The 13,575-nt window shown below is 42.4% G+C and overlaps 1 protein-coding gene across 1 annotated transcript; it reads left to right on the top strand.

The window, feature by feature from the left end:
* The first annotated feature begins 2,132 nt into the window (after positions 1–2,132).
* Positions 2,133–4,174, top strand: supt4h1 (SPT4 homolog, DSIF elongation factor subunit). Its single transcript, XM_015961791.3, has 5 exons — positions 2,133–2,305; positions 2,449–2,555; positions 2,640–2,695; positions 3,329–3,382; positions 3,473–4,174. Exons 1-5 carry the CDS (start codon positions 2,237–2,239, stop codon positions 3,538–3,540), a joined length of 354 nt encoding a protein of 117 aa, XP_015817277.1. The 5' UTR covers positions 2,133–2,236; the 3' UTR covers positions 3,541–4,174.
* Positions 4,175–13,575: the final 9,401 nt, after the last annotated feature.

Genomic DNA, 13,575 nt, shown 5'->3' with positions numbered 1-13,575 from the left:
CAAAATTACTACTAGCTCTGTAGATGATCGTTGGCAAATAGTTGAAGTTAAACAACTGTGTACACAAGGTGTGAATATCAGAACTGTTACTTAGCAGAAATAATTTAAAACCCCAGCTGGTTATGATTAGTATGTTCCTCCAAACTGAGCTTCAAAACGCTTTCTACAACAGGTGACATATTTGTTTTTTAAATAAACCTTTATTAACAAAAATAGAATATACAATGTGACAATGAGGTTACAAGCTCACAGTTGACAACGTATAAGAAAATTGAAATGTGAACAAAATGAAAACAAAGTGCCAGGGGCAGGGGGATATAAAAAAACGGTGGATGTACAGAAAAATACCGATTAAAGTAGCATATATCTAGAGAGAACATCAACACAGAAATAGTATTAAATCAGCTTCAGGTTACCTTAAAGCGGGTACATATTTGAGCAGTCTTTACAGCCTTCTGGTTTTGTGAGAACCATATAGTCCATATATTGCTCCACCAAGAAACAGTTAAAGTTGGGTTAGCTTTTAAGAAATTTATGTTTATGGATATGAAATTTGGCCAAAAAAATTACAGATTAATACAAAAATTAATAGAGTTCTGGTGAAGGCCAAACAAAACCTGCTTCCAATAAAGGTTAAAATTGACAGAGAATTTACAGCAGATGAAGTCACAGAAAGACTGCCAAAACCATTTGGAATGAGGGCACTGCCAAAAAAAGATGAGTTGTTGTTTCTGGAAGATCTTCACAAAATGTACAAGATACATCCAGGTCTGATTTAAAAAAAATTAAATGACATTTAGAGGGGTAGAATCTATGTAATAGTTCAAAGGAAGTTTCTTTAACGTTGTTAGTGATCAAAAATTTATCGGGTAGAAGCCAAACCTTCCTCCATGTCAAGTCATCCACAAATCTATTCCAGTATGATGCGGCACATGGAAGAGATATCATGTCTTTAAGAAAGAGAGTTCTAATTGCTTTATTTTTATTATTAGGAGAGCAATTAAAACATACTTCACCGACTGGGGACAGAACTGGAGAAAAAAACAGGAGAAAACTAACTATAAACTAATCTAGGTCTCTGGTGGAATAACATACACACTCCTGGAGAAATGGCTCCAAAAATCTTTGCGTATTCGCCCAGCGTAATCGGAATATTATACCAGATGGAGAGCGCCAGAGCAGTTCTGAATTTCTGAAATAATTTATGACAACTGCTACCAATGTGGATTGTGGAATAAAAAGAGATAAACTGTTAGTTTTCTCTATATTGTCATTGCAATCGGGGCACATAACGCCATCTGTCGGCTTGAAATGGGTTTTGCAGCAAACTCCTTAATCTTTTTGAAAAGTATGATTTGAAAACAGAGCCCTAGCTCTTTGTCTCTTATATATATATATATATATATATATATATATATATATATATATATATATATATATACATATGTTTGTTTATATATATATATATATATATATATATATATATATATATATATATATATAAACAAACATATACATGTATATATATGTTTGTTTATATATATACATACATACATGTATATATACATACATACATGTATATATATATATATATATATATATATATATATATATATATATATATATATATATATGTTTGTTTGTTCGTTTCTTTCACAAATATTCTTTGCTTTCCATGCAAAGTGTCTTTTGTCATTCTTCGCACCTGATCTTTGGGAATGCCAAACAAAGGAATTTATGCCACGTTGTTTGTAAATGAAAAAGTTAAAATAGAAAAGTAAATAAATAAAAAATAATAAAAGTGCCACTGCCGCTGCCACAAATTGCGCTTGGTCCAATTGGAAATTAGGGAATTGTTGAGCCGGGTTAGGACATATTTGTTTGTCCTTTTTCCAGAAAGTCATTTAAAAGCATCACAAAAAATAAAAAATAAATAAAGTTTCAGAAAAAAAAGTAAGAATTCTTTATTTGCATTAGGATTATATTAAAACAGGTCTTATACTAGTATTTTCTATACTTAGTCGAACATTCAGCTCGTTAAAATTAATTTTAAATTCTGTGAAAACGTTCACGCTACAAATCAGAAATATAATTTCTATTCAGGCGCAAAATGAGAACGCCTCTGTTCGGGTCCTCTATTCTTATTGGTACGTAATATCCCTGCGACGAGTATTAAATCACCAACGGTGGGCCTTAGCTGTGTTTAGCCTATTTTCTTCTTCTAAAATCATATATAATGGCACTGGAGACAGTACCAAAAGATCTGCGCCATTTGCGAGCGTGTCATCTTTGTTCGCTTGTAAAGGTAAACCTGCGATTAAAAACAACAAACACTAGCATCTTAGAGCTAAGATGCTAGTGGCTAACATTTTTTTTACCATAGTATATAGTTTTGTGTCTTAAAACTGTTATAAATTCATTTTCCATATTTTCTTCTTTTACATTCAGACCATCGACCAATTTGAATATGACGGTTGTGACAACTGTGAGTCGTTTCTTCAGATGAAGGGTAACAGAGAGATGGTGTATGAGTGCACAAGCTCGTCGTTTGATGGGTAAACATAATCAAAGCACACACGACCCTTCCGTTAACTGGACTTGTATTCAAATTGTTGATTTTTGTGCCCGTTTATCCACAGCGTCATCGCCATGATGAGTCCTGAAGACAGCTGGGTAGCTAAATGGCAAAGAATCGGTAATCATACAGAAAACAAATGTTACATTTTGAGATATTTAAAGACTGAAAACGTAGATTTCCATCCAGTTAGGGACAAAGAAGCAGCCACGCATCTGTCAAAGGAAATTGTAGAATCTTCCTTCAGTCATGTTTACGTTCCTCAAATGAGGCATTTTCCATTCTGTAGAGGTCTTTAAAAATCATCTAAAAACTCACCTTTTCATCCAGGCGTTCCCTCCCTAAATGTTTCAGAATGATGTCTTTGTTCGGGTTCACACCTTCACTTTTTTTATACTCATGATTTTATTTTCTACGTTTATCACTGCTATTGTTTTTCTGATGTTTTTATTGGTTAGAGGTATTTGCCCTGATCTTTATCATGTTGTAAAGCGCTTTGTGATTTATATCTGTGAAAGGTGCTATATAAATAAACTTTTACTTACTTACTTACTTTACTTACTCCAAACCCTGATCTATTCTGCCATTACTCTGCCTGAATAAGACTAAGGATTTCACTTTTCTCCGGTTAAGAACAAAGGCTACAAATTTAGAAAAACTGTCATCCACAAATAATATTTCAATAATTTTTGAAGACTAAAATGTTCCTTTTAAGGACACTTGTGTGCATTTGTGTTTGGCTTCATTCTACAGGCAACTTCAAGCCAGGTGTTTATGCAGTGTCGGTGACGGGAAGATTACCTCCAGGTATGTTAAAACAATTAGCAAAGCTAACTCTGATTGTACATGTGTATGTTACCTCTCATTCACCCTGCTGCTTTTCCCTTTTGTCCAAAGGTGTGGTGAGAGAGCTGAAAAGCAGAGGAGTGATTTACAAATCCAGAGACACAGCAGTGAAGACATAATCCTGTTTCCTGTTCACGTTAGCTTCCACTAGAGCTGAAGCATTCTGCCACATGTTTTCGTGGATCTTTCATTTTGGTGCATATATAATTTTTTATTTTATTATTTTTTTGTTATGAAAATTATCACGTCACAAAATGAGGGGAAATGGAAGTTTTGGATTAAGAAGTAATAAATGTCAGTTTTATAAGAAGTGTGATTTCATTGTTAAAGTAAATGGTAGAATCTGGATTTTGATTGTTTTGAAACATTTAATTCAAAGTCAGGGGGTTACATATGTACACCAGCTTTCTTGATTAAAAACTCTTTAGCATTGAAAAACATAATATACAGCAAATTAAGTTCACTATATATTTATTCTGTATTCTGTCATTTATTGCAGCTTTTAATAGAACTGAAATGTGACAAGTTGCCTAGTGAGCAATGGTGTGAATGTCAGCTTTTACAGCATGTTTCTCAGTTAAATTCCTTTTTGTGAAAATGGAAGAAAAAAAAAAGATCAGCAATCTGTTAAAAGTTCTAGCTTAGCATCCTTTTGTCTTCAAAAGTCAGGTAGTGATGACCACCTAGGATTCAGCTCACAAAGCTGTAGAGGTTTATTCAGTGTTTGAGAATAAAAAAGCTACTAAAAATTGATTCTGAACAGTTGCTCATTAGGCAAGATGTGAGCATCCTGTAGTCGCACATCAAAGCCTTTTATCTATGAATGATCCTACAGCAACATGCCTGTTTTTCCATCTCAGCCACAAGATGGCACTTTTACAGAGTTTCCAAATCACCTTCGAATACCTTTTTTTTTTTTTATCACCTGTAAATTCTACTCTGCAGGCTCCTCGGTTTCAGAAGCTGTTGTGGTTCCTGTTTCATGCTAGAAAAGCTTGAAAAGATGAACATCTCATGTTTACTAGATGTCATCCTCATCTCAGGTGTGACAACTATAACAATGGCCTGCAGGCTCAGGCTTGGTCTAATTTTTGATTTCCTTAAGTATCAGGGCCACAACCACAGTAGAGGTGAGCTCAGCGGATTTTAGTCCAGCTTCAGCGCAAGAACACTCCATCAACTCTTAGGTCAAAAATAATAATTAAAAGATATAAAAGTTCAACAACATTTATCAATTTGGTTTTAAAGGATAACGTTTTATCATTTAATAGCCAGAAAAGCTGTCCCAGATTTTTATTTTTTTTTTGTACAGAAATGTCTCCATTTACTTTACTGGAAAAGCCACAAAGGCTCATGAAAGTTCATTCTGGGGAGGAAGCCAGGAAATGATACGTGAAACACGGCATGACCCAGAATAATGAAACTTGATTTTGTGTCATGTTCAAAGACAAACCCCATGTGGTACAAAGTTATAATAAATTTATAATAAAGATACTTCAAGGAAATGAGCAAGTTTGGCCTGGAAGACAAAAAAAAGCAGTCTTATTAAAATTAGATGTGCACATTCATGTCAACTTTAAAGCATTTCTGCTGCAGTAAATTATAAAAACAGTTCAGCAATGCCAAGTAGCAATTTAAATGATAATTCATACTCAATCACATCATTATGAGTCATATCAAAATAAATACATAGGCGTTATAGACCCAAAAATAACCTAGACACCTCAAAATATGAGTAACAGCAGAGATAATAAATATACTAATTTTTACTTTAAATAGGGGGGAAATTCTAAATCACAACAAACATTTCAAACTCACCAACATAACCAAGAAGCCACGTGTAAACAGAAGATACGAGACATAATGGCACATTTTCAGACAATTCACCAAACCTGGAAGAATAATGGAGTTGACTTATGAGTAGAAACAGTAGTAGTGAACCTCGCACCAGCTGGAAGAGAATTTTTTTAATCAGAATAAATATAGAATCTGCTCAAACTGCACAACATTAATTATGTTTATTTGCATGCAAGATCTTAAATGAACTAAATCTGTTATTCTTGCTGTTAGGAGGCCTACATATTTAATTCTGCTCAGGATGAATGAACTTCTGATTTCTGAGAAACATTTTCATCACATCCCGGTGCTTTCACGTTTCCAGAAAGTGGTAAATTGCTCCTTTGTCTGGTTTAAAGACATTTTAAATAATCAAGTCCCTAATGATGCTGATGCTTTTATATTAGTTCATAGATGAGTGAAACAGTTTTTGCTGTCGAAAGGATTTTGGAAAAATAATTTCCACATGTTAAATGATTCTAAAAGTCATGTGATTAATATTCCTAATAAATGCATTCAGTGTTTTCAAAAAGTTCTTAAAAATATTCTGAAACTTTCAAAGGTCACGTCAGAACACATTTCAACTGCTACATCACAGCTATCCACTAAAGCTCAGAGAACTAAGGAACGAGCCCTGTGGAACTCCAGGAAGAGTTTCAGTTTCTAGTTTACAACTAGTTACTGATTCAGATACAAGTTTCAGTTCCTTAAACCTTGAATGAACACTAGTATGACAGTTATGTCAGTGGTCATTAACCAAGATGCATCATTCTTCTTGAGTAGAGAAAACTACCAACACTTTACCAATAGCAGAATACTTATCTGACAAATCTTGCTTTTACTGCTCCATTTTTCATTTTACAGGCTGATTTTTTTGTAAGTCTTGCTTTCTTTCCTCACTCAGCTCTTCTTATCTGCTGTTTCTTCACTTCCTGCTTCAGTCATTTCCTTCTCAAATATACCTGGTGAAATCAGGAAGACCTCAATGGATGGAAGACTTTTTTTATGTTGAGATATGTGATGACATTTTATTACAGGAATTTCTGAGTAAGATTCACCAACGTTAAGCAAATTTCAACTTTGTTTTTTTTTAATCTCCTCTAAAACGGTGGCCTGAAACTCATCAGCCACTGAAATGTGAAGGATGCTGGTGATCTCGTTCCACTGCAAACCAAACAGAAACTTGAACCACAATCTGCCCTCGTGTGGGTTTGAACCTGAACCCAGTGGGTGAACGTGCAGACAAGTCAATCACTTCTCACCGATCCCACACTATTGGTGCACCTTTTTTGTCTTGACTTTAAACTTCACGCGGGTAGTCATTTCACGAGAGGTGTCAGCTAAAAACAAAACCGAGAACTGAGCTGAGACGACCGCAGAAGTTGTCAGGAAGACTGTCAGCTCCACCCATGTGCCGTCTCTCACACACGAAGGGCTGCAGCAGCACACCCTTCACATTTACACACACACACACGCATGCACGCACACACACACACCAGGGCCACTAGCAAGGCCTCTGGTGATTTTGCCCTTATTTGGTGACATCAACTTGAATTCAACAGGAAGAATCAGACCAGAAAATGAGACGTTTGACTTCACGTTTCTTTGCTGCTCTTTGACTCGTTGTCAAAGAAAGGGAAAATGCAGCACTGTCTCTAAATGTGCTCGCGGTGGATAACAGAGGAGAAAGGGAAGTCTGGGGGACACGTTCTGAGTTTGTGTTTCATAAGGCTGACAAAACTTCCTCTGTAAAGCAGATTGGAAAGCAACAGCAGAACCGAGAGGAGCTCAGCTTCCTAATAGTAACAGTTTAACATACACAGGTTTCGGGTCAAGCCAAGCAGCTCGGGTCGACGAGGGATCAGGGTGGCTCGGCGGTCTCAACATCGGGTTGTTGCCCTGTCAGGGGTGGGAGAGGGGAGGGGAAGAGGCTGAGGGGCCAGATAAGGTCTATCAGGAGCACCAACACAGGCTTGGGAAAGCCTGTGTGAGTCTCCCTCTCACACAGAAAATTGGGATCACTTCCTGAATACGCCAGGCATGGAGGAACGAGTCCCAGGGCTCTGCAGGCCTTGGCTTTGGGGCCAAATGTGGATCTTCAACCCCTCTGAAATGGCTCAATAAGTCCAAGAGTGATGAAAGTTTAAATAGACATTTAGTCCTACATAAACCTGTGTTTTAAGGGTTTGAAATGTTGAGACCGGTTTAATTGCTGAGCTAATGTCGCTAACTTGTTCCCTTGCTATAAATTTAAATAGGTGTGTATTGTTCTGATCAACAAGTGAACTTTTATATAAAATTGTAATTAGTTCCTCTCTTTTGGCCCCATAAAGAAAGAAATCACAATGGCGTTAAATGTATACTTCATGTTTTGTGTCTCTGTTATTTAATATTGTAGAAAAGATACGTTTACCACAGAAAAAACGCTAGCAGAACGTTTAGTCTCCGCATCCACTCGTTATCTTCACTTTTGGCAAATTATTTTGTGTTTATTTATTCTTTCATTAAAAGTTGAGCAAATGTCACATTTGTTGTTGTCATGTTGTGTGGTAGATGCCTAACCCACGACATACAGAATCAGTCCACAGAGTCAAAGAAGATCGCAAACAATAATTTATTAGAAAAGGAGAACAGAAGGAGCTGCTAGGAAGTCTAGCAGTATTCGGCAGAGAAGCGAGGTTCGGGTGTGGAGAATCCTGGAGGAACAGGGAGAGTTAGGTCTGGCACTCGGAAATCTGAATGTTGGATCTGATGGAACTTACAGGTTGGAGGTGAGACCTCGTGAGAGAGGGAGGAGTGACCGGTCTGGGGAGGGCAGGAGGCTTACTGGAGGCTGATGAGCTTGGAGTCCAAATGAGGAGGGAGCTGAGCATGAAGGGTAATTGAGATCCAGGAGGGAGGGTGGGCAGCCTGGAGTGGGAAGACCAGAGGAGGACGCTGAGAGACGAGTGGACAGTGAAGAAACCAGGTTGGTAGCAGCAAACGAGGTGAACTGATAGGTGATATCCAAGTTGAGCTAATCATCCAGCGAAGTGAAGGCGTCTCTCAGGAGCTTAAATATCCCTGGCCAGCTAATCAGCAGATTACCTGCAGCCTCCCCACTTCCAGGCACGCCCACCTGCAGAGGAGAGATGAGACTCTACACCAATTAGTGTGTGAAAAAACCCCAGACCGTGACAGTATCCCCCCCTCAAGGGACGCCACCCGGCGTCCTGGCAGAGGAGGAGGAGGCGGAGGAGGAGGCAGACCGGGCAGCCTCAAAATCCCTAATGAGGGAGGGGTCGTCAATCCAGGACCCCGGGACCCATTGCCCGTGCTCGGGCCCATAGCCCTCCCATTCCACCAGATACTGGAGACCTCGGCCACGACGCCTAATGTCCAGGAGGCGCCGGACCCGAAAACCGAGACCCCCATCAGCCAACCGAACCGGAGGAGGAGGAGGAGCAGGAGGAGGGCAAAGGGGACTGGAGGAGACAGGCTTCAGGAGGGAAACATGAAAAACCGGATGTACCTTCATATGAGGGGGAAGCTCCAAACGGACAGACGAGGGATTGATGATTGAGGAGATGGTGAAGGGGCCGATGAACTTGGGGGACAATTTCTTGCAGTGGCCCTTCAATGCAATATCCCGGGTCGACAGCCAGACGCGCTGACCAGGCACATAGACTGGAGCCGGCCTCCGGTGACGGTCGGCTAAACGCCGGTTACGGTCAGCAGTCCTTTGCAGGGCCTTCTGCGTGGCTGACCAGGTACGTTTTGCACTCCTGAGGAACTGGGGAATGGAGACGACTGAGGAGGGAAACTCAGAAGGGAACAGGCAGGGCTGAAAACCAAGGGAGACCTCGAAAGGAGACAACCCGGTAGAAGAGGAGACATGTGAGTTATGGGCGTATTCGATCCAGGGTAGTTCTAAACTCCAGCGGGAGGGGTTGGAGGAACATAAACAACGGAGCATGGCACCTAGTTCCTGATTCATCCTCTCACACTGGCCATTAGATTGAGGATGAAATCCGGAGGTGAGGGCGACCTTGGCAAAGAGACAGGCGGCAAAATCCTTCCAGACTCGAGAAATGAACTGGGGACCTCGATCAGAGAGTATTTCGAACAGAATGCCATGTAACCTAAAAACGTGTTTCACCAAAAGTGCAGCTGATTCTGCAGCTGAAGGGAGGGCCTTTAAGGGGATGAGATGGCAAGCCTTAGAAAAACGGTCAACTACTGTCATGATTACTGAGAAGCCACGAGAAGGAGGCAGGCCAGTTACAAAATCCATGGCGATGTGGGACCATGGTCTAGACGGAACGTGTAATGGGTTGAGTAAGCCAGAGGGTGATTGATTACTGGTCTTATTGCGGGCACAGTTCTGGCAGGCGGCAATGTACCCCTTAGTGTCCTTAAACATAGTTGGCCACCAAAATGTCCGTCTGATCAATGCTACCGTACGACTAACCCCAGGATGGACAGAAAACCTAGCTGTATGCCCCCAGTGGATTACCTTGCTTCTGACCGAAGGGGTAACAAATAATGTGTTTGGGGGTACCTTGCTTGGGCCCGGAGTGGTCTTGAGGGCCTCAAGTACTTGGTCTCGGACCTCCCAGGTTACGGACCCAATGACACAGTCAGGAGGGAGAATGGATGCTGGTTCTGGATTGGAGTCAGCCGAAAACTGTCGGGATAGGGCGTCCGGTTTGATGTTCTTAGTGCCTGGTCTGTAAGAGAGGACAAAATGGAACCGTGAAAAGAACAAGGACCACCTAGACTGTCTGGGATTCAACCTCTTTGCCTCCTTCAAATAGGCTAGGTTTTTGTGGTCTGTCCATATGATGATGGGGTGCTCAGCTCCCTCCAACCAGTGCCTCCACTCCTCCAGGGCGAGTTTCATGGCCAGGAGCTCCCGGTCCCCCACATCATAGTTTCTCTCGGCTGGGGAGAGGCGCCGGGAAAAAAAAAGTACAGGGGTGGAGACGGTGGTCTGAGGGAGAAACCTGGGATAGGACGGCACCCACACCTGTATCCGATGCATCCACCTCGAGTGTGAATTGCCGAGAGGGATCTGGTCGGGTAAGAACCGGTGCTTGAGTAAACTTGTCTTTGAGGGCAGAGAAGGCACTCTCGGCTGTGGAATCCCAAACAAAAGGTCTCTTGATGGAGGTTAACTGAGTCAGCGGACTGGCAATCTGGCTGTAGCCCTTAATGAAACATCTGTAGAAATTTGCAAAACCCAGAAATCTTTGCAGCTCCTTACGTGTTGTGGGTGTTGGCCAGCTCTGTACCGCTTGGACCTTCTCAGGATCTGGTCCCAGTCTCCCACTCTCCAGAACAAAACCCAGGAACTTCACACTCGGGACATGGAATTCACACTTCTCCGCTTTCACGTAGAGGCGATTTTCCAAAAGGCGGTGGAGAACAGCACGGACATGTTTGGAATGCTCTTCAGGTGTCCTCGAAAAAAATCAAGATATCATCAAGATACACAGTAACAAACTTGTTCACAAAATCAGCCAAAACCGAGTTCACCAAAGACTGAAAAACAGCTGGGGCATTGGTGAGCCCAAACGGCATTACCAAATACTCGAAATGTCCCACTGGTGTCTTAAATGCCGTCTTCCATTCATCACCCTCCTTTATTCGGACGAGGTGGTATGCGTTCCTCAGGTCGAGTTTGGTGAAGATGGAGGCATCTTGTACAGGCTCAAAGGTTGACGATAACAAAGGTAATGGATATTTGTTTCTTACTGTTATCTGGTTGAGTCCTCGATAGTCGATACATGGTCGGAGAGTGCCATCCTTCTTTGTAACAAAGAAGAACCCCGCTCCCAGAGGGGATGTAGACGGTCGGATTATGCCAGCTGAGAGTGATTCTGAGATGTATTTTTCCATACACTCACGTTCTGGTCTTGAGATGTTGTAGAGACGGCTAGATGGAAGAGGAGCTCCAGGAAACAAGTCTATAGCACAATTAAAAGGCCTATGGGGGGGGGGGGGGTAAGGAGGAAGCTTTATCCTTTGAAAATACCTGCAGTAGGTCGAAATATTCCTTGGGGACACCAGTGAGATCGGGAGGTGGTTGTTCAGGGGTTCTGCACTCAGAGCGGATTCGAGCTGTGCCCAGACAGGAAACGTGACATTGGTTGCTCCATTCCTCCACCCTGTTAGACACCCAGTTGATGCGGGGATTGTGGAGACTTAACCAGGGATGCCCCAAGACGATTTCTGACTGGTGACATAGAAAAACAAAAAAGGTCAGTGTTTCATGATGATTGCCAGAGATCGAGAGGTTAACCGGAACAGGTTTATGGGTTATAGAGGTTAGGAAGCTGCCATCTAAAGAACCAACCCTCGTTGGGGCCTCGAGTGGAATAGTGGTTATGCCGAGCCGATCAACTAGTAGTTGGTCTAATAGGTTCTGTTCACATCCAGAGTCAATCAGGGCTCGGGTGGATATTGAGGTTTTACTGAAGGTTAAAGAACAGTCTAAAGCACACAGAGACTTCATGAGTGCAGATGAACCGCCCACCAGTATCCTAGGTTCTACTGGTGGGCTCTGGAGTTTAAAGTCTTGGGACAGTCAGACACGAAATGGCCAGCTAGGCCACAGTACAAACAAAGACCAGATCTCATTCTTTTATCTCGTTCCTCCTGGCTTAGTCTAGCCCGGCCCAACTGCATGGGTTCGCTGGGGAGAGAGGATGGTGCTGGTTGGGCCGCCCTGGACTGAGTATGGGTCTGAAGATGAAAAAACGAATTGTTACCTTTATGACGGTCATTCAGTCTCCTCTCGATCCGGTTGCAGAGCATTATCAAGTCCTCCAGGTTTGTGGGTTCCTGGCAGAAAGCCAGCTGGTCTTGGAGGCACTCGTTTAAGGCTTGTGAAAACGCCCCTTTTAATGAATCCTCGTCGAGAGTGGAAGCCGATGCCAGGGTCCTAAACTCGATGGCGAAGTCAGCCACTGATTGCTTGCCTTGGCGGAGGTTCCAGAGCCAAATGTCAAGTTAAACTCGGATAAAAACTCAGTAAATGGGCCCGCAAGGAAGTTCGGAGAGCGGCTCTTGGCTTCTGCCCACCTGAGGGCCTTGCCGCGCAGTAATCCGACAATGTAGGAAATCTTGGCTGCGTCGGTTGCAAAAGACTCCGGGAAGCGTTGGAAAGCCAAGTTACACTGGAGGAGGAAACCTCTACAAACGTTTCGATCCCCGTTGAACGTCTCGGGGGGAGGAGACAAGGCAACCCGGAAGTTGGGCGGGATGGATGGTGCCGAGGTAACGGGTCCGGGCGGACTCGGAGCAGGAGGAGCAGAGGGTTCCGGATTGGTGAGCTGTTCACTTAATTGTTTAACCATCGCACCCAACTGAAACAGAGTCTGGTTAGCGTCTGACAGTTGTTTGGTGAGGGAATGAAGGGCTAAACTGTGTTGTGATAAGGTTTCGGTGATAACAGGTGGAACTGATTCGGTACTGAGGTTAGGATTCTGGCTGGATGATTCTGTCATGTTGTGTGGTAGATGCCTAACCCACGACATACAGAATCAGTCCACAGAGTCAAAGAAGATCGCAAACAATACTTTATTAGAAAAGGAGAACAGAAGGAGCTGCTAGGAAGTCTAGCAGTATTCGGCAGAGAAGCGAGGTTTGGGTGTGGAGAATCCTGGAGGAACAGGGAGAGTTAGGTCTGGCACTCGGAAATCTGAATGTTGGATCTGATGGAACTTACAGGTTGGAGGTGAGACCTCGTGAGAGAGGGAGGAGTGACCGGTCTGGGGAGGGCAGGAGGCTTACTGGAGGCTGATGAGCTTGGAGTCCAAATGAGGAGGGAGCTGAGCATGAAGGGTAATGGTGATCCAGGAGGGAGGGTGGGCAGCCTGGAGTGGGAAGACCAGAGGAGGACACTGAGAGACGAGTGGACAGTGAAGAAACCAGGTTGGTAGCAGCAAACGAGGTGAACTGATAGGTGATATCCAAGTTGAGTTAATTATCCAGCGAAGTGAAGGCGTCTCTCAGGAGCTTAAATATCCCTGGCCAGCTAATCAGCAGATTACCTGCAGCCTCCCCACTTCCAGGCACGCCCACCTGCAGAGGAGAGATGAGACTCTACACCAATTAGTGTGTGAAAAAACCCCAGACCGTGACAGTTGTGTAACAAAATAATTATTTATTTGGCTGAAGTAAAAATCCAGAAAGGCTAGTTGTTAGTTTAGCCTTAACTTAGGATAACATTATGTTAGTTTAGCCTTAACTTAGGATAACATTACAGTTGTTGAGGTTTTTGGAAGTGACAGACCTTTTAAATCTGATTAATTTTTAATAAACAAAGCTCAGTT

The sequence above is a fragment of the Nothobranchius furzeri genome, chromosome 10, assembly GCF_043380555.1.
Source record: "Nothobranchius furzeri strain GRZ-AD chromosome 10, NfurGRZ-RIMD1, whole genome shotgun sequence".
Taxonomy (NCBI): Eukaryota; Metazoa; Chordata; class Actinopteri; order Cyprinodontiformes; family Nothobranchiidae; genus Nothobranchius; species Nothobranchius furzeri.
Note: the sequence above shows the minus strand (reverse complement) of the source record. Positions and strands in the feature narration are given on the sequence as shown.